The sequence below is a fragment of the Solanum lycopersicum genome, chromosome 12 (assembly GCF_036512215.1).
Source record: "Solanum lycopersicum chromosome 12, SLM_r2.1".
Classification (NCBI taxonomy): domain Eukaryota; kingdom Viridiplantae; phylum Streptophyta; class Magnoliopsida; order Solanales; family Solanaceae; genus Solanum; species Solanum lycopersicum.
Window position 1 is genome coordinate 26,990,416 of NC_090811.1, and position 21,935 is coordinate 27,012,350.

Sequence of the window (21,935 nt, forward strand, 5' to 3'; positions counted from 1 at the left end):
TCATCAAACTGTTTTCCCTTAATCTTGTCAAGAAAAGAAGATCTTGACTCCACACTAGCCAACAATCCTCCCTTCTCATTTACTTCTAATCTCATCAAGTCATTAGCTAGAGTCTGAACCTCTCTAGCCAAAGGGCGTCTAGAAGCTTGCAAGTGAGCTAGACTTCCCATGCTTCCCACCTTTCTACTTAAAGCATCTGCTACAACATTCGCCTTCCTCAGATGATACAAAATAGTGATGTCGTAGTCCTTTAGTAGTTCCATCCATCTCCTCTATCTCAAGTTCAAATCCTTCTGAGTAAAGACATACTGTAGGCTACGATGATCCGTATAGATCACACACTTAACCCCACATAAATAGTGTCTCCATTGCTTTAATGCAAACACCACCGCAGCCAATTCCAAATCGTGGGTCGAATAGTTACGTTCATGCACCTTTAGTTGCCTTGAAGCATAAGCAATCACACTCTTCTCTTGCATTAGTACTGCACCCAAACCAGAACAGGATGCATCACAATAAACAATGAAGTTCTTACCCTCTATTGGCAAGGTAAGGATAGGTGCGGTAGTTAACAAAGTCTTGAGCTTCTTAAAGCTTTCATCACATTCGTCCGACCATACAAATGGAACATTCTGCTTAGTCAAGTTCGTCAATTGGGAAGCAATAGAAGAGAATCCCTTGACAAATCGACGGTAGTAGCTAGCTAATCCAACAAAGATCCTTATTTCTGACACATTAGTAGGTCTTACCCAATTCTTCACTGTCTCAATCTTAGAAGGATCCACCATCACTCCATCCTTAGAAACCACGTGCCCCAAGAAGGACACTGCATCTAGCTAAAACTCACACTTAGAGAACTTGGCATAAATCTTTTTCTCCCTCAACATTTCCAATACCATTCTCAAATGCTCTTCATGTTCCTTCTTGCTCTTTGAGTATACTAATATATCATCAATAAATACGATCACGAAGAGATCCAAATATGGCTTAAAAATCCCGTTCATCAAGCTCATGAACGCAGCAGGGGCATTCGTTAGACCAAAAGACATCACTACAAATTCGTAATGCCCATACCTCGTTCAAAAAGCAGTCTTTGGCACATCCGTTGCCCGTATTTTCAATTGATGATAACCGGATCTCAAGTCAATCTTAGAGAAGACACAAGCACCTTGTAACTTATCGAACAAGTCATCAATGCGGGGAAGAGGATACTTGTTCTTTATGGTTACCTAGTTTAGTTGTCTGTAGTCTATACACATTCGAAAACTCCTATCCTTCTTCTTAACAAACAAAACCGGAGCACCCCAAGGAGATGCACTTGGTCTAATAAAGCCTTTGTTCAATAACTCTTGAAGTTGTGCCTTTAACTCTCTTAAATCTGCGGGAGCCATTCTATAAGGGGGTATAGAAATGGGGTGTGTGCCTGGTTCAAGATCGATACAGAATTCAATATCCCTATCTGGTGGCATACCAGGAAGATCTGCAGGGAGCACATCCAAAAACTCGCTGACTACCAAAACCGACTCAATCGAAGGCACTTGGGTAGTGTCATCCTTGAGATGTGCCAAGAAAGCTAAACACCCTTTACTAACCATTTTCTTAGCACGAAGAAAGGAGATAATACGCACCGGATTGGAAGTGTAGTCACCCTCCCAAACTAACGGATCTGTCCCAGGCTTGGCTAACGTCACCGTTTTAGCATTACAATCAAAAATCGCAAATTGCGATGAAAGCCAAGTCATACCCAGAATTACATCAAAATCATCCATTTCTAAGATAACCAAATCTACATAAGTGTTGCTCCCCACAAATTTCACCAAACAAGACCTATATACCTTTTCAACTACCACAGACTCACCCACCGGAGTAGAAACACGGATAGGCATATCAAGTAATTCACAATGTAAATTTAGACCATTAGCAAATGAGGAAGATACATAAGAAAATGTGGATCCAGGATCAAACAATACAGAGGCCATGCAATCACAAACCAGAAGATTACCTGTGATGACAACATCAGACGCCTCCGCTTCAAACCGCCCAGGGAAAGCGTAACAATGGGCCCTATCGTTCATCTGTCAGTTGCCCCTATGATGTTGTGATGTAGTGGCTCCAGTTTTCCCATCACCTCGGCCATTTTGGTGACCACCAATTCCTCGACCACCACGTCCTCCAGAATAACGGCCTCTGCCATGACCACCTGTACCTCTAACATTTGGAGGTCTGTAACTCTGTTTTGGACAATATCTCTTAATATGTCCAATCTCCCCACATCCATAGCACTCTCTGGGTTCATGCATAGGTCTCTTAGAGAAGTGTTGACCGGTCGGAGGTGGACCCCCAACTACAGTCTGTAGTGAAGACTGAATTGGTCGGACTGAGTAACTTCCCGAACCCTTTCCTCTAGAGTAAGAACCATTAAACTCGCCTCCCTTTTGAAACCTTTTTGATGTCGATGTCGTGGTGAAGTCATCTGGCTTCACTCCTTCCACCTCTATCACGAAGTCTACAACCTCTTGGAAGGATTTTGCCGTAGCCGCTACCTGTAAGGCTGAAATCCACAACTTGACCTCAACCCCTTCACAAAATGGCGAATCCGCTCTTGTGGACTGAAACATAGTTGGGTGGCATACCGGGATAATGCACGAAACTTATCCTCATATGCATTGACCGACATCCTACTTTGCTCTAGGCTCAAGAACTCATCTCTTTTCCTATCCCTCAAAGTTCGGGGGATATACTTCTCCATAAACAAGCTAGAGAATGAGGCCCAAGTCATAGGTGGTGCCTCTGTTGGTTGACACTCAATATGTGACCGCCACCACATTTTGGCGTTCCCTTGAACTGATAAGTCACAAACTCCACACCAAACCGTTCTACTATACCCATATTGTGTAGTAGCTCGTGACAGTCAACCAGAAAATCATAAGCATCCTCCGATTCAGCACCTTTGAAGACTGGAGGTTTCAATTTCAAGAACTTACTGAAAAGTTCATGCTGATCATTTGTCATTATAGGCCCAGTAGTCAGTCGTGGAAATGTGCCTATGTCCAATGAGGCATCCATACGAGGAGCCATAGTGGCTGCATGTTGTACCTCTGAAACCGGAGGTGTTGGTGCAGAAAACACTGGAGGGGCCTGACCCTGATCAGACAACCCACTGAGATAGGCGAGAACCTGATTGATCATCTTCGGGGTAGGTTGGGGTGGCAATCCCTCATTCTGCACTTGTTCAGTTTCCCCATCCTCCCCTTCTCTTATTACTTCCTCTGTCGGTGGAGGAGTCACTGCCCTAGTATCAGATTGGCTAGGTGCTCGTCCTCTTCCCCTAGAGGACGTCCTCCCACGACCTCTTCCACGGCCCCTTGCCACTGTTCTCCCTCGAGCCACAGCCCCAGTGGCTGGCTCAGTTGTTTCTTGTCTGGCCGGTGTTGGTGTTGGCGTAGTCGTTGCTCTAGTTCTAGCCATCTGCGAAAGAGAGTGAAGATGGTCAGATACCAATTCGTATCACCTAGATACCAATTGGACTCAAGTAGTAGCACGAAAGAAAGAATGAAAGAGTGAAATTTTCCTAAAGTCTTATAGCCTCTCAAGGAAAAATAAAGGCGTCCCCCTACCGTTCCTTAAGACTCTACTAGACCTGTTCTTGTGAGATGAGACCAACGAACCTAATGCTCTGATACCAAGTTTGTCACGACCCAAATCCGGGCCACGACTGGCACCCACACTTACCCTCCTATGTGAGCGAACCAACCAATCTAAACCTTAACATTTCAATATAATATCAACATAAAGTAATGCGGAAGACTTAAACTCATTAATAAAATCAATAACTATTATTATCCCCAAAATCTGGAAGTCATCACCAAAAGAACATCTACGATCAAATGACTAATCTAAGAGTATTCTAAAAGCTAAAAATACATAAGAAGCTAGTCCGTGCCGGAAGTTCAAGGCATCAAGACTTGAAGAAGAAGATCCAGTCCAAGCTAGAAGCATTAGCTCACCCTGAATTTCCGATGTAGTAAGACTGGCTTGAATTACTGTTGAGTCGAAGGCGACGACACGTTTGCTGCACTCCACAAATAAACAAGAAGAAAACATAAAAGTAGGGGTCAGTACAAAACACGGGTACTGAGTAGATATCATCGGCCAACTCAAAATAGAAAACAGTATATACCAGATAATATCATAAAATCAACTAATATCCTTAGCATGCAGCATTTACAGTTACCATAACCCTTGGTTACAACACCAAGCACATCAATGAGGACTCACGCCTCCTCATCATACTCCTTTGGGAATTAGGTTCATTAGATTTGAATATATTATCATCTTTCAAGACTCATTATCTTTATTCCCCTCGTGTCGGTACGTGACACTCCGCTCCTCAATATACTATCCTGGTGTCGGAACATGACACCCGATCCATATTCTATCCTGGTACCGGAATGTGGCACCCGATCCATATACTATCCTGGTGTCGGAACGTGACACTCTGATCCTCATATACTATCCCGGTACCGGAACGTGGCACCCGATCCATATACTATCCTGGTGTCGGAACGTGACACTCCGATACTCATATACAATCCTGGTACCGGAACGTGGCACCCGATCCATATACTATCTTGGTGTCGGAACGTGACACCCGATCCATATATTCTATCCTGGTACCGGAACGTGGCACCCGATCCCCTAATCTCACCACTTTCATCAAGCCTTCTTTTATACCAAGGCATCATCATTAACAAAGTAGATTAGGGTTTCTTTTCATGATTTGGGATTCAATAGCTTCATCATGCTTATTTATTCACAATTACATAATCTCATCATTCATGCAAGCATACAATTAAGCATATAGAAGGTTTACAATACTACTAACACATATCATTCGCTATTAAGAGTTTACTACGAATAGCATGAAAACCATAACCTACCTCGACCGAAGATTCGTGATCAAGCAAGCAATTTCCCAAGCTTTGTGTTTTTCCTCTCGTTCGATCCTCTCTCTCGTTCTCTTGTTCTTTCTATTTTCTTTATTCAAACCCTCTTTCTTTTACCCTAATTAGTATATAATTAAGAATAAATGATGGCAATAATAACCCACTAATTAACTTAAGGTTACCTCTTTTAACCCCCAAGTAATTAGACTTAGTAACATTAACCCACTAACTTTATAATTAAGGCAAGAATAGTAAAAAACGTCCCTTAAAACGTATCAAGAAATCCGACCCAGACTGGGATTGCGCAACCTGCGACGGCCCGTCGTGCCTGCAACGGTCCGTCCTGCAGGTCGTCGCAAGGGTCAGAGACTCAATTTCCAATGAATAATCTGTGACGGTCCGTCCTGCCAGTCCGTTACGAAGTTCAGAGAGTCGATTTTCAGTACCCAATTTCAGATTTTCTAAGTGTTTTGAAACGAGACCCTACGACGGTCCGTCGTGCCCATGACGGTCCGTCGTTGGGTTCGTCGCCTCAGTATGTTTTTCCAGAAATAAAATCTGTTGCTTGAAACGACTAAACAGGTCATTACATTATGTTCATGCACTTTTAATTGTCTTGAAGTATAAGCAATCATATTCTTCTCTTGCATTAGCACTGCACCCAAACCCGAATAGGATGCATCACAATAGACAATGAAATTCTTACCTTCCACAGGCAAGGTGAGAATTGGTGCAGTAGTCAACAGAGTCTTGAGCTTCTGAAAGCTTTCCTCACACTCATCCGACCATACAAATGGAACATTTTGCTTAGTCAAGTTCGTCAGTTGGGAAGCAATAGAAGAGAATCCCTTGACAAATCGGCGGTAGTAGCTAGCTAACCCAACAAAGCTCCTTATTTCTGACACATTAGTAGGTCTTACCCAATTCTTCACTGTGTCCATCTTTGAAGGATCCACCATGACTCCATCCTTAGAAACCACGTGCCCCAAGAAGGACACTGCATCTAGCCAAAACTCACACTTAGAGAACTTGGCATAATGCTTTTTCTCCCTCAACATTTCCAATACAATTCTCAAATGCTCCTCATGTTCCTCCGTACTTTTAGAGTATATCAGTATATCATCAATAAATACGATCACAAAGAGATCCAAATATGGCTTAAAAATCTCGTTCATCAGAATCATGAACGCACCAGGGGAATTCGTAAGACCAAAAGACATCACTACAAATTCGTAGTGCCCATACCTGGTTCTAAAAGCAGTCTTTGGCACATCCGTTGCCCGTATTTTAAATTGATGATAACCGGATATCAAGTCAATCTTAGAGAAGACACAAGCACCTTGTAACTGATCGAACAAGTCATCAATGCGAGGAAGAGGATACTTGTTCTTTATGGTTACCTTGTTCAACTGCCGGTAGTCTATGCACATCCAAAAACTCCCATCCTTCTTCTTTACAAACAAAACCGTAGCACCCCAAGGAGATGCACTTGGTCTAATGAAGCCTTTGCTCAACAACTCTTGAAGTTGGGCTTTTAACTCTCTTAACTTCGCGGGAGCCATTCTATAAGGGGGTATAGAAATGGGGCGAGTAGAAACACGAATAGGCATATCAAGTAATTCACAATGTAAATTTAGACCATTAGCAAATGAGGAAGATACGTAAGATAATGTGGATCCAGGATCAAACAATACAGAAGCCATGCAATCACAAACCAGAAGATTACCTGTGATGACAGCATCAGATGTCTCCGCCTCCGATCTCCCAAGGAAAGAATAACAATGGGCCCTTTCGTTTGTTTTGCCCATACCATGTTGTGATGTAGTGGCTCCAGTTTGCCCATCACCCTGGCCGTTTTGGTTACCACCATTACCTCGACCACCACGTCCTCCAGAATAACAACCTCTACCATGACCACCTGTACCTCTAGCTATTAGGGGTCTATAACTCCTTTTGGGACAATTCCTCCTAATATGTCCAGTCTCCCCACATCCATAACACTCTCTAGAGTCAAGCATAGGTCTCTTAGAGAAGTGTTGACTGGTCTGAGGTGGACCCCCAACTACAGTCTGTAGTGAAGACTGAATGGGTCGAACTGAGTAACCTCCGGAACCCTGTCCTCTAGAGTAAGAACCATTAAACTCACCTCCCTTTCGAAATCTCTTTGATGTCGATGCCATGGTGAATTCATCTGGCTTCACTCCTTCTACCTCTACCACGAAATCTACCACTTCTTGGAAGGATTTTGCCGTAGCCGCTACCTGTAAGGCTGAAATCCGCAACTCTGACCTCAACCCCTTCACAAAACAAAGAATCCGCTCTTGTGGACTGAAACAAAGTTGGATGACATATCTGGATAGTGCACGAAACTTAGCCTCATATGCATTGACCGACATCCTACCTTGCTCTAGGCTCAAGAACTCATCCCTTTTCCTATCCCTCAAAGTCCGGGGGATATACTTCTCCATAAAAAAGCTAGAGAATGAGGCCCAAGTAATAGGTGGTGCCTGTGTTGGTTGACACTCAACATGTGACCCCCACCACATTTTGGCGTTCCCTTGAAACTGATAACTCACGAACTCAACACCAAACCGTTCTACTATACCCATCTTGTGTAGTAGCTCATGATAGTCAACCAGAAAATCGTAAGCATCCTCAGATTCAGCACCCTTGAAGACTGGAGGTTTCAATTTCAAGAACTTACTGAAAAGTTCATGCTAATCATTTGTCATTATAGGCCCAGTAGTCAGACGTGGAAACGTGCCTATGTCCAATGAGGCATCCATACGAGGAGCCATAGTGGTTGCATGTTGTACCTCTTAAACCGGAGGTGTTGGTGCAGAAAACACTAGAGGTGCCTGACACTGATCAGACAACCCACTAAGACAAGCGAGAACCTGATTGATCATCTCTGGGGTAGGTTGGGGTGGCAATTCCTCATTTTGCACTTGTTCATTCTCCCCTTCCTCACCCTGTCTTACTACTTCCTCAGTCGGTGGAGGAGTCACGCCCTAGCAGCAGGAGTCACCGCCATCACATTGGAGCATTTGCAGCTGAATTATTTCATAGGGTCAATACATTTATCTGGCAATTAATTAGCAACATTATGCAAATGAATTATCCTTTGAACTTTGAGTTCACATATTTATTTAGCGAGAATCTAGATGATTCATAATTAACCTGACAAATAATTTTCACTTGTCTATCAGCTCTCCCCCTAATGTTATCAAATCTAACCTTCATCCCAACCTTATTTGGGAATTCATCTTTGTGCATGGTGGAGAAATTAGATCATAACCACACATTTAACCATTTATCAAAAAACATATTTGGTTCCTGAACCTGAACCAATTTTAATGAGGAAACCTTGTTGGCTTGATGCATACATGTGTTGATACATGTTACTTATCTCATACCAAAACTCATTTGGAATTTTTATTCTCATAACCATGATTTAGCTATAATTGGAGGCATACAATTTTTGTTAAATCAACCAGCATTATCAATATAATTTCATAGTTTGAAACTGTGATCTGAATTTTAACAATTCGAGCAAACAACCTTAAAAAAACCAATTTGTAAGTTGACAACAAAATACATGTGACCATCGCATAGATGCATCGATCATAGAGTTGCAAATGATCCACATGCAAGTGAACGGGCCCATATTCTCCTTTTTATATGTTCCAAAAATTTTAGGGAATTACAATCTCAATCTTAACTGGTACAATGATCATTTTATAAAGAGAACAAGAAACACATGAGAATTCTTGAAGAATCTTTTATTTCATCATCATGTAATCCACATGAATTATCAATTACATTTGTATCACACTTAAAGAAGAATGGTCAACCGGTCATGCCAACTAATCTTTATTTCAATACACTTATAATTTACTTTCGAATCTGATTTCATCAACATGTTCATGTTTGTCTGCAACACACAAGAGGAAAAGTGGGTAATCTTTTGCATAAATATCTATAACCCTCTTCGTTTGTAGTGATTTATAGTCTCGATATTTATTTTCAATTCATCCGAAACTTTAAAAGTTTCTTTTGAGACTTACTACAACCCCAATATATTCCTCTGATAATAGCACAACTCGTTAGAGCTTGCAATTAATTTTTTGTACTATCACATATTGCATGACACCATTTCTATAGTGAACATCTCCTTCAAGGAGGAAATTATATTATTATTGTCATGGTCAAAATCATTATGAGCAAGACGTCTTTCTTGCTTTATTTTTGTTGTACCATAGGTACATAACCAATGACAAATTTGTATTGCCACACAATAATGACCACAACCATTATAGGCAAGAACTATTTCTTTCTTTTTTCCTTTCGGTAGTTCATAATAAACATACCATAGTGACATATAAACGTACAATATGATTATCCGTTTCTGCCAAATAAAATTAATTTCCTTTCAAACCTCTCGTAGAGGTGAGTTTTGACATATATCATTTTTTCTCAAACCTTCCATAGAGGTGAGTTGTGGCATATATCCAATCCATAATGATCTTATCACATCTTGACACAATCTCTTATAGAATGATCGAGCATGCACGATACTCATCACAAGTCACATTCTCTTCAAAGAATGGACTAATCATTTATATGTACTTCATAAATTTGCATTATAAGCACATTGTCATGGCTTTAAAATTCATCATTTTTCCATGATACACCTCAACATCACTTTGAAGGATCAAATGTACCATCACTTTATCTTCTTGTCTTTTGTTGAAGGATTTATAAACTTTTCAAATTATTGGGTCGACAACATTCACAAGTCCAATGTCCTTTAATACCATTTTGATAATGAAAATTGCCTTCATATTTCGAAGGACTATTTGGAAAACCCATAGTGTTCATCCTTTTATAATTACCACAATGATGACTATTATAGTTCCGTCTCTTCATGCCCTTTTTCATATCGTTAATCATTTGTCATTTTTCAGACTAATTATTTACTGCTACCACATACATACGTAGAATGGAGCAAGTCAACATCAGATTTCAAAGTTTTCATATGTTACTACCACATTCTTTTCAAGGAATGGAGAAAATTCAATGGGAAAAACTTCAAGGATTTTCATAAAAAATATATTATTTTTCTTAGTTATCATTTTATCATCGCTATGGTGCATTAGATAAAACTGAATGCCTTACCCATATATGGCGTGTTGCGCAATAATTCTATAGGACTTGAACCCAATTATGGTGCATCAAAACTTAAATTGATGTGTTATCCTTTTGGTGCGATAGAACTTGAATCTATCGTCTTATCCTCAAATATTTTTCATTATGGTGCATCAGGACTTTAACCTGATGTCTTACCCTTTTTGGTGCGATGAAACTTGAATTCATCGTCTTACCCTTAACCAACGGTATAATAGACCAAAGTACAACATGATTTACCCTTTGAGTCTTTCAGAAAAATCAAAATAATATTCAAACTCATGCTATTAAAATTTAATACCTTCTTCTATTTAAGAAATTTTGTATAGCTTGTCATATTCAACCAATAGTAGTATATGTCTTCGATTCCTGATAATTGTTAGTAACTGAATACTATTTTAGTGTAAATCATAAAAATATTTTAGAAAATACATACCTAATTTTATGCAAATAATACCTTTCATCTCATAACGAGATCAACCAAAACATGAGTTAAAGAAAAACTAAAACTCACTCTCAATTGGCTAGAGACTCGTGCTGATAACGTGTTATAAAATCAAACTATAAGAATATAATTATAAGGAGAAGAAGACAAGAGAAGTAGATAGAAGAAGTGGAATTTTCTTCTTATTCAAGTGTATTTAAGTCTCATCTGTATATCATATAATAGTGAATGAACAACCCTATTTATAGGTTGAAAAATCACTCCAAAAGTCATCATATTAAGTATCATAATAAATAGATACGGTATTATCCAAAAAGGTTCATGAAACCTAGTGAATATGGATCGTTGTTCATGTACTTACTTTATAGACTATCCACTCATTCAGTGGATTTATAACACTTTTTATATTCATTTAGTCTTTATTTGTCTTTATTTCATTTATAATTTCATGTGGCATGATTTTATGCTAATTAAATGCCGCTATATAAACTTAATTTAAGTAAAATAACGGATTTTTTTTTAAAAAAAACTATCATGGTGATACTTAAGAATCAACTAGTACTTCATATATTGTTTGAGCTTAATAATATTAACTTTTAGTTCTAAATATTTAGATCTTAATAATAATTCTGTTTTGACTAATGCAGTAGCTTTATTTTTAACATTTCTAATAGGCCAAATACATAAATAGATTCCTAAACTTGTTTGGTATTTTCCTTAGGTACTTCAACTATGATATTTTTCAATTGGATTATTGAACCACCCATAATTTGTTTCTTTTAAATGCTTTTGGCTGATGTGGAATCAGATTTTGTGAGGGGTAATGATAGATGATACATGTGTAGTTCCAGAACTCAGTAGTTCAATTGATAGTGAAAATGTTCAACAATAGTTGTGTTTTACTCCAAGTCACTTGAACACATTAAAAAATAAACGAGACTATAACACAATTTTTTTTCATTCCTTCAATCAAAATAATTACAATATGAACACAATTGAAGTCATTTAAAATACAAAAGCCGATCAAAATCATCCAACAGTGTTTAAAAGGAGCAAAATGTGAGTGGTTCAATGATTGAATAGGAAAATGACATAGTTAAGGAGCATGAAGGAAAAAATCCAACAAGTTTAGAAATTTAGTTATGAGTTTTGCCTTACAAATAAGTTCAAATTTCAGTATATGAAATATGTCATTAATATTTTCAATGTGATGATAAATTAACAACAAAAAAATCAATTCAATTCGTACGAAAATTATTTTGAAAAAATAAATGAATCACATGACAACAATGGTTGGTTGAACTGAATAAAGTATAACCTCATACAACCACCAAACATCAGAACAATTTTAACCCCTTATCTTTCTTGTTCTGTTCATCCCAAAAGTACTTGTAAACCCTCTTCCATAAGAAAATTAAAAGTATTCAATAGATGATATGTTTTTTTCATAGTATAAACTTTTCATGCAATGGAAGAATGTTCTCCACAATCGTAATATGTTTTTTTTCATTAAGAACACTTATTGTATAAAAGATCTCGACTAGATTTAAATATGTTTAATGAGTAATTTTTTTTAGTAAATCGTGATAAAAGAGTAGGTTTTGATAATATATACTGAAAGTAATGAAGCAAGGTTCCTTGAGAAATAGTGATAAATGATAAAACATATTAAAATCACTTAAAATAAAATTGTGTGTGTAATATTGATTTCGATGGGACAATTTTGATACCCTCATTACCTAGTTATCACACCGTGGCATGATGTACCTTGAGTTTACAGTATTTATGATGGATTATACTTGAAGTGTGTGTCTAAGTCCATTTTGTTATTAGATGTGCTGATGTTTGGTCTCGTTTTTGCACGAAATTGGTTTGAACCAGTTGACTTTGAATGTAGATGAAACAATAAAAGCTTGGCAACCTACGAGCTCAACTAGGAGCTCTCATTCATCTGACGAGTCGTAGGTGAAAGTCATGGGTGAATGGTTCAAGAAAGTCTAACGTAAGTGTGGAACTACGAAGAAATCTGATACCTAGTAGATTACATGACAAACTATCGATGGGAGCGCCTTCATTTGATTTAGAAATTTGAGTTCCAATACTTGAACCACAAACGTGCAGAATGGAGCATGAATGGACCTATGAATCGTAGGTGGAAATCATCGATGTGAATACTGAGAATTTTGCCAACTGCGGAAAAACAAAAGTGACCCACAAATCCTTGGCTGATCCACGGTCGGATGTCGGCCATCGTCGATCAAAAACTGCCAAAATGGATTTTTCATTATTTCCATTTCCTACTTGGTTTAGGACTGAAGAACTATAAATGCAAGATGTAATTGTAACGACCCTAAGAACAAACTAGGTTAAAATAGATCCTAACTTGTGTGTAATGAGTTTATATGGTCTTAAAATAATGAATTATAGTGTTGGAAGTCAGTGTGTTGAATTTGGAAGAGTTTGGAAGTGAAACGTCCAAGTCGTTCGAAAGTTAGCCTTTAGACGTGCTTGTGTGTTCTAGTGAGTCTTTGCATGGTTTGTCTGTTGTTACGAGTTAATTGATAGGAGAGGTTCTTAACATCTTGATAACGTGTTTAGAATTGAAACATTTGAGCACGAATTCCCAAGGACAACCTTAAGGGTCCTTGAGGAGGACCAAAACATTGGCTTGAAACTGCCTAAGACAGTCCAATCGACGACCCTAAGACTACGTCCCTTCATACTACCTACTCCCGTCGATGAGGGCCATCAATCCACACTTAGATGTGGGATCTTAAGCCCCTAAAGACCGGCCTCTATCAAAAAAGACGGCCTGCCAAGATGGCCTGTTGTCTTGTCTACGGCTTGTTGATGGGTCTGTCGACTGACACTTGCAACTTTCTCGGCCAAGTGGAGGGTATAATGGAAAATTCACCTAGCATTCAAATAAAATCGGGCAGTTATTTTATGTGTTTTTGGATATTTTAAGTTACTTTATAAGACTATAGCCTAGATTAGAGTTCATTATTCAAAATCATAAATGAAGACCCAAAATAGAACTCTCTAGACTTCATTGAGGCCAGGAGAAAGGTTTAAGCGAGGAGCCTAGGATAACCTTTGGTATGAGGTTTATATGCTTATATGATTTCTAAGTGATGATAGTTTTATATTGTGGATTACTTTAATATGTCTTATATGTGAAGATTGAATTGGAAGTGTTTCTTATACTTTTCTTATGAGGTTTTGATAAAAAAAAGCATAAAAAGCATGGCATGGGTTTCTTGCATGTTCACCTATTTAGTAGATTAAATGTGCTAATTCCCTATGTTGTTACTTATACAAGTGTAGGTGGCAAGTGAGGAGGATCTTAGAAGCGAAGTATGGGAATATTCTTCTCTCAAGCACATCTTGGTATGTCCTCACATGATTCGAGGACATAGTTTTGTTTTAGCTTTCCTTTTAAACAAACATTGTAATAGACTTTAGTATTTCCTTTTAGATGATGTATGGGCTTTGACCCTAAAGATATTCATGTGTCTAAGATGACTACAAGAGACTTATTCTTTATTATTTTTTCTATAAAAGAGATTTGAACTATTGTTGTGAAATTTTTTAATTTCGCTCTTCTTATAAATAAATATATATATATATATATATATAATGTGTAAGGGCTTGTATAAGACCTATAAGAGTTTGAGTACGTTGTGTTACTTCCTGGGATTGTTCCCCGGTCATGACAGTAATTTACGTTTTTAAGGGTTAGACATTTTTGGAAACTATTTTTCTTAGCTTTTGGGATTACTTTGCAAACAATTTAGCAATTTAATTCTTGAAGCTCATTAATGCAATTTGCTTTTGATTTTCAATTCAAGATTATGGTATTTATCTTTCAAATTGTAAGTTCATAGTTTATCAAAATAACCATAATATGATTTGTGCATTCTCAAGAATAAGTAACTAAATTCACAACTAGAGATTTTGAAAACATGAATAATAAATAATGTATAAATAATAAATAAGTAATTTCAGAATAGTATAAGCATGTATTGTTAATACTTCGTTTAGAATTCATTCTAGTTGTGTGCACGTTAGAATTTGCCTTATTCCTAATTGTAGGATCAAGGAGAAAATGAGTAAGAAAATGTTTGTACAACAGATGTAACACCCCGTATCTGAACACTACACCATTTTAGGCCTAAAGCAACACTAAATCTAGACAATACTTGTAAATTGTTGCTTAAAATATTTTTTTGTACGCTCTTCAAGCGTAGCCTTAATTTTTACTTTTTGGCAACGATTACATTAGCAACACTTTGAAAACATGCTCTTTAGTTGTATATTCTATATTTATAAGTGTTACCATATCATGGTATAATTGGTTATACTTATTCACACATGTGACTATTCTTCTAAAGTGTGCTATTTTTATAATTCTTAAAACAACACTTTACAAGTGTAGCAATATAATTTTTTTAAAAATTATCGCTCAAATATTGTATCCTCTCAAATATATCTAACTTTCCCTCCGGTTTCTAATTGGTCCGAAAAAGAGTTCATAAAAAAAGAAAAATCTCTATTTCAAAAAAATGTTTTGCCCCAACTCACCGTACACGAAACTCTATTTCCGTCTCCTCCTAATTTCAGCCATGGTAAAAGAGCAGCTGGTTAAGGTCTTTTCTCTAATGAAGGTACCTACCATGTAACTTTTTGTTCTATTATCAAATTCATCAGTTATTATGTTAGCTGACAAAAGTTTGGATATCTGTTTCTCTTGTTTCGGATTAGCCAAGAATGTTATTTCAATATGAAATAAAATTTGTTTCTTTCGTTCAATTTCTAATCTGACGATTTTCTATCTGAGTTTATAATCCTACTCCTGGAGATTCTCACATGAATCTGAGATACAGAGATGAACGTGCAAGTGAGATTAGAGGAAAAGTTTAGATAAACTTCTTTACTTAATCTTGTTTCTCCTTTTCTGTAAGTAGATTGTACCAACCTTTTCTGTATCTCAGTGATGTTAGAAAGTAGTATTATCAGATTGTGTTTCAAGCTATGGATACATTTGATGGTTCTAAGTTCTACTTTAGGGACTTTCAAAATACTAGTTTAGATATCCTTTTTAAGTATTCATGTTTGGTTTTGTGGCGTCAAACTGTATTTTTTCTAAATCTAAGATGCTTGTACTTTGTACTCGTTCCCCTTATCCTTTCATAAGTAAGTTGTAAGCCATTTTGTGGGCAAATAACGTCATCTCGTCACATTGACTTATTCTTTTAATTGAGCTTCCTTTGTCTACTCCAATACATTATTTTTCTGAATCAACTTGGCAACTAATCTTGAAATTATTGATTAGTAATCCATTTATTCTTTTTATTTTTATCTTTTATGTTTATTGATAGGATCTCTGGCTGTGAGTGATATTATTCTCTTTGGTCTTAATCTTTTAAATTATTAATAGATTAGCTAAGCTACTAGAGCCAGTAAAGTTTCAAATACTACAACAAATCTAAAGTTGGCATGTGTATAAACATCAGTTTGTGATGAAGGGACCATTGGAATTGACTTGTAAAATCTCGTTGGTCTTACTTTGTATTTGTGTTTGAATGAAGAGGTTGTCAGTTTTACTTTTTATTTATTTTTTATATGGTAAATGTGTTTATGGCTGGCAAGATGATGTAATCACATTTCTTCCTTCTTGCATTAACTGCTACAATTTCAGTAGTAGTCTTATAGTTTTGTAAGTCTAAAATAGAAATGGTGTAGAATCAATTTGTCATGGAAGAATTGTCTTTGAAAATCTCATTTGTCTTACTTTGTGTTTGAAATGCGAAGATTGAAAACTTAATGTAGTTTAATTTTTTGTTGCATCAACTGCTATAATTTCGATTTTAGTTTTTTCTCCTTTTCCATGTATGTTATAATAGTGAGGACTGGATTAGAGGGACCAGGACTTACAGTTGCTCAAAAGATATGGTACAGCATTGCAACAGTCAGTGGTCAATTTATATGGGCTCGTTTATAATCATGTTCTTCTTTCGCTAGATCTTGTTGTCACTGTACATTTCTCTTCTTCTACTTCTTCATATTTTTCACAATTTCAATTTCATGATATTACATATAGTTTAAGCTTGTTGTCAATTTAAGTTGGCCAGGTTTTCTAGAGTGGTCTTGTAAATTGAGGTTTCAAATGTGTGAGGAAGTTTTCTGTTATTTGTAGTTTTGATGATTTGACAAACTTAGGGACCTTGTAAAGGTAACAGTTTCTTACTTGAGTTTTGCAGGTTCTTACTTAAGTATTACAGATAAAACAAACTCAGGGACCTAGTAGAGGTACCAGGCTCTCATGATGATGAGCCAGTCGGCTGCCAGCTGGAGACGGTACAGAAAGTAGATGCACACTTCCCGATAGCGTCAGAAAGTGTGACTTTTCCAGCCAATGGCAAAGAGGTTTAGAAAAGTGACCTGTCCATATAAAAGACACTTTTCTAAACATTTTTTTTGCACTTTTTCCAACTTGAGAGAAACCTCTTCAAGAACATTTGCAAAGGCTGCTAGAAACCAAAAGGCAGAAGTATTCCAACAACAACATCAATCTCTGGAGCTTTTCGTAATAGTTGTTTAGGAATACATTCTCTTGTTCGTAAACTGTAAACTATTCATCAATCTATAAAGGAATTGTTGTGTAGTGTTAAAAGTCTAGGTTGTCCGAATAGGATAACTTTGTGGGTAGATAGTTTTCTACTTAGGCTTGTTATGCAATAGAGACTATTGCTTAACAGTGAGATTGGTAACTCTTTCTCACATTTGGTGTAATCGTGTTTTACTTTTGCTTTTGAAGATTAGTGAAAACATTTGAAAATCCTGTGAGACAGGTCGTGGTTTTACTCTCTTAATCAAGGAGGTTTCCATGTAAAATCATCGTGTTGATTTTACTGCATTTAACTTTCTGGTTTTATTCATTAGTATTGTAAGGGACCTGGTCCATTACTTGTTAAGTGAAGGCATATATTCTATCAAGTGGTATCAGAGCAGACATTATCTATTTGGTTAACACCAATGAAGTGATATTTGCTCTAGAATGACAGCTCCACTTAACCTCGAATAAGGTCAGTCGTCAACAAGACCTCCCTGTTTCAATGGACATCTCTATAGTTGGTGGATATTTAAAATGCACGATTACCTCATGGCAGAAGACAGTGAGTTACAAGATATTGTACTAGATGGACCCTTCGTTCCAAAGATAGAAGAAAAGGATGGAGAGAAGACTATTCTTGTACCAAAGCCTAGACAGAAATATGACGAAGATGACATGAAAACGAATTGAAAAAGGTTTCAAAGCTAAAACTCTTCTTGTCAGTGGTATAGGACCTGATGAGTACAATAGAGTGTCAGCTTGTGAGTCCGCTAAGGAAATTTGGGACTGTGTGAAGACTGCACATGAAGGAAATAAACAAGTCAATGAATCTAAGATTGACATGCTTACCTCACGGTATGAGAACTTCAAAATGAAGGAAGAAGAAACAATACATGACATGTTCACCAAGTTGTCCTCCATTACAAATGAGCTGCGAAGTATGGGTGAACCTATAAGCATGACCAAACAAGTCAGAAAAGTGCTTCGGATTCTTCCAAAGTCTTGGGAAAGCAAGGTTGATGCCATTACAGAAGCAAAGGATTTGAAGGTGCTGACTATGGATGCTTTGATTGGTAATCTGAAGACACATGAGATGAATCAAAATTACAATTTGTAAAAGAAGGAAGCCAAGAAGGACAAGACATTGATGCTGAAGTACAAATCAGATGAACATTCCAGTGATGATGATATGGCATATCTCATCAGCAGATTTCAAAAAATTGTGAGGAAAAACAAAGTTTATAAAAGACGAACAAATGGTACTCGAAATGTTGCTCAAGATGATACTTGATACAAGTGTGGAAAATCTGGGCACTTTATCAGAGAGTGTCCTTTGCTAAAGAATGAAAGCAAGGAACATCAAAAACCAAGAAGTGATAAAGACAATAGAAGGGACCTGGTACTCGGCAAGAGAGATCGAAAAGCTGCTGCAGATTTGGTTGTCAAAAAGGCTCTTGCTGCATGGGGTGATTCCTCAAGTGATTCAAAAGACCCTGATGAGCCAAAAGATGTGTCCATGGTTGCTGTACATGAGGAGAAAACTGTATTCAATGAAATGTTTGCCCTCATGGCTCACACAGAAGATGAAGAAGAAGACAATCAGGTAACTCTTCTAGATATGAAAAAGGACTTGGATAAATAGTCTCTTAAAAAATTGAGAACTTTGGCAAAAGTCATAATTGATTCTGTGATAGAGTTAACATCTGAAATAGACACCATGAATGCTGAACTTGACAGTTTGACTTAAAACAAAGTTAAACTTGAAGAGAAAATGTCAAGAATGGTTTCTCTAGAGTCAAATAACTCTGAACTTAAGAACCAGTTGAACCAGATTAATGAAGAAGCTGAAAAATTGAATGGAATGTCAAATGGTTTGCAAGCTGAAATTCAAGAAAAATTGAAAAACTATGAGAAGAAACTTGGTATGTCGCTTGAAAAGAGTAACAAACTAGAACAGGATATTGTCAAACTTAAGGAAGAACTTGAAAAATCTATTAAGTGGAAAAAATTCTCAAAGTTACTGTCAAATGCAACAAATCAGAGTAATTTCAATAAGAAAGGACTAGGAAGTTTGAACATCACTCCTCCTTATAATCCTCACAGTAAGTCTTCACTGTGGTAAGAATGGACATTTGAAGGGTGAGTGTTCTAGCTAGAGAAACTTCTGTGAAAGGCTCTCTAATTGTGCTGAAAGGCAAAATGTACCAAAGGAGAGACCTGGTCCTTCAAAGCATGTATAAACTCACAAATTTTCAAAGAAAAAATCGGTCCCTGCTCCTATGTCCTTTGTTATAAATCTTCAAAATCTACCATATTGGATGAAATACAATCTAATCACTCCTTTATCTGCCTATTGGGAACCCAAGCTGAAATGGGTTCCCAAGCTAAACAAGTGATTCTTGGTGCAGGTGAGTGAGAGGAGCAGCAGTCAATGTTGGTATATGGACAGTGGATGCTCTAAGCATATAACTGGTGATGTAAAAAACTTCCTCTCACTCAAGACACTTCAAGGACGAGGTGTCTCTTTTGGTGACGGAAAGAAGGGGTACATTTTGGGAGTTGACAAAGTAGGAAAATCTCTTGAAGATTCAATTGACAATGTGTATCATGTGGATAGGTTGAAGTACAGCTTGTTTAGTGTGTCATAAATCTGTGACAAAGGAAATGAGGTCAAATTTACTTCTGAGAAATGCACTGTGGTGAGTCTAACTACAAACAAGGTAATTCTCACTGCACACAGAAGTAAAAATATGTATATGGCAAACTTAGAAACGTCTCATGGAGATGACCTAACATGTCTTAGTGCTCAGAATGAGAATGCTGATCTCTGGCATCGTAGGTTGGGGCATGTAAGCTCATCTTTATTGAACAAATTGATTTCTAAGGACCTGGTTCGAGGTCTGCCCAAGCTGAAGTTTGCTGAAAATAAAATATGTGAAGCTTGTGTTAAAGAAAAGCAAATCAGATCATCCTTGAAGCCCAAAAAGCAAGTAACATCATCAAGAACACTAGAGCTGCTCCATATGGACTTGTGTGGACCCTTAAAGGTTCAAAGCAGAAATGGCAAGAAGTACATTTTGGTGATTGTTGATGATTACTCGAGATACACTTGGACAAGATTTTTGAGATCAAAAGCAGACACAGCTAAAGAGTTGGTGATATTTTTCAAATGATTCAAACCAAATTGAATCAAGTTATTTGCAGCATTCGATCTGATCATGTTACTGAGTTCGAGAACTCAACACTGGATAAATTCTGCATGGAGAATGGTACGAGCCATAATTTTTCTGCTCCAAGAACTCCTCAAAAAAATGGAGTAGTGGAAAGAAAAAATAGAACCTTAGTGAACATTTTTAGAACAATGATTATTGAATCAAATCTTCCTCAAAATTTCTGGGCTGAAGCTGTTAACACAGCATGCCATGTTACCAACAGGTGTCTAATAAGAGTTGTTTTAAATAAAACCCTTTATGAGCTGCTCAACAACAGAAAGCCGATGCTGAGATACCTTAGAGCATTTGGATGCAGATGCTTCGTGCTGAATAATGGAAAGGATGATCTGGGAATATTTGACCCTAGAAGCGATGGAGGAGTGTTTGTTGGATATTCTTCATCCAGCAAAGCTTACAGAATATTCAACAAACAAACTCAATGCATTGAAGAAAGCATTCATGTTGTATTTGATGAAGATGGAAGCTTGAAGAATGATGGATCAAATGATGATGATGATGTGATGAAAATGTTAAAATCAAATAAGACTGAAGAGGTGAAGCTGATGCAGATCAACAATTGAAAAATGACTTTGATGATCAGAATCATAGTCTACCGGAAGAGGCTGCTGAGGTTGAAAAGGATGATATGGTACCTGGTACTACTCAAAATTCAAGCCAGAGTACATAAGACTCCCCAGAAAATGATGTCACTCTTGAAGAAGAAGAACATGCTGATCAGCTCAATCAGTCAGCTCCAAGGTCAGGATGGAAGCATAGTTTATCACATCCTCTTGATAATCTCATTTCTCCTTTGAATTCTGGAATTCATACCAGATCAAAAACAAGAATTCTAGTTGCATTCTTAGCATTCATATCATCTATTGAGCCAAAGAATTTGAAAGAAGAATTAGTTGATGCAGACTGGATTAATTCTATGCAAGAAGAACTTCATCTGTTTGAAAAAAGCAAGGTATGGTACCTGGTTCCTCGACCTGAAGGCAGAACAGTAATAGGAACTAGATGGGTTTTAAGAAATAATATTGATGAAAATGGAGTTATTACTAGAAATAAATCCAGGTTGGTGGTGCAAGGATACAATAAAAAAGAAGGAATAGACTATGATGACACTTTTGCACCTGTTGCCAGAATGGAAACTATTAGAATTTTAATAGCTTTTGCTGCATTTATGGGGTTCAAGCTGTATCAAATGGATGTGAAGAGTGCATTTCTGACTGGAGATCTCAAAGAGGAGGTGTTTGTCAAGCAACCTCCTTGTTTTGAAGATGTAGAGCTACCAAATCATGTGTTCAGATTGAATAAGGCACAATATGGTCTGAAGTAAGCTCCAAGAGCATGGTATGAAAGATTGTCAAAGTTTCTGCTGAAAAATGGTTTCAAACAAGGCAAGATAGACAATATTTTGTTCTTATTAAAAAGAGAACAAGAATTTTTTATCATTCAAGTTTATGTGGATGACATAATTTTTGGAGCTACTTCAGAACATTTATGTGAAGAATTCTCATCTTTAA

General features: G+C 37.2%; 2 protein-coding genes across 2 annotated transcripts in view; both read left to right on the forward strand.

The window, feature by feature from the left end:
- LOC138340287 (uncharacterized) overlaps window positions 1-18,836 on the forward strand; it is a 64,869-nt gene extending 46,033 nt beyond the window's left edge. The window contains exons 3-4 of the mRNA XM_069292000.1: window positions 17,918-18,307; window positions 18,518-18,836. Of these exons, the coding sequence (XP_069148101.1) occupies window positions 17,918-18,307; window positions 18,518-18,836 (709 nt within the window). The remainder of the gene's footprint in view (window positions 1-17,917; window positions 18,308-18,517) is intronic.
- A 138-nt stretch (window positions 18,837-18,974) lies between these two features.
- Window positions 18,975-19,842, forward strand: LOC138340288 (uncharacterized). The gene is made up of 3 exons (XM_069292001.1): window positions 18,975-19,312; window positions 19,368-19,428; window positions 19,603-19,842. Exons 1-3 carry the CDS (start codon window positions 18,975-18,977, stop codon window positions 19,840-19,842), a joined length of 639 nt encoding a protein of 212 aa, XP_069148102.1.
- The last annotated feature ends 2,093 nt before the right edge of the window (window positions 19,843-21,935 follow it).

Excerpts from the sequence above, each read along its gene's own strand:
- LOC138340288 (XM_069292001.1), top strand. The coding sequence starts at position 18,975 with ATGGTTTCTCTAGAGTCAAATAACTCTGAACTTAAGAACCAGTTGAAC. Across the intron at positions 19,313-19,367 it reads CACAGTAAGTCTTCACTGTG|GCTCTCTAATTGTGCTGAAA; the intron begins GTAAGAATGGAC and ends CTTCTGTGAAAG. Across the intron at positions 19,429-19,602 it reads GACCTGGTCCTTCAAAGCAT|GTGAGTGAGAGGAGCAGCAG; the intron begins GTATAAACTCAC and ends TTCTTGGTGCAG.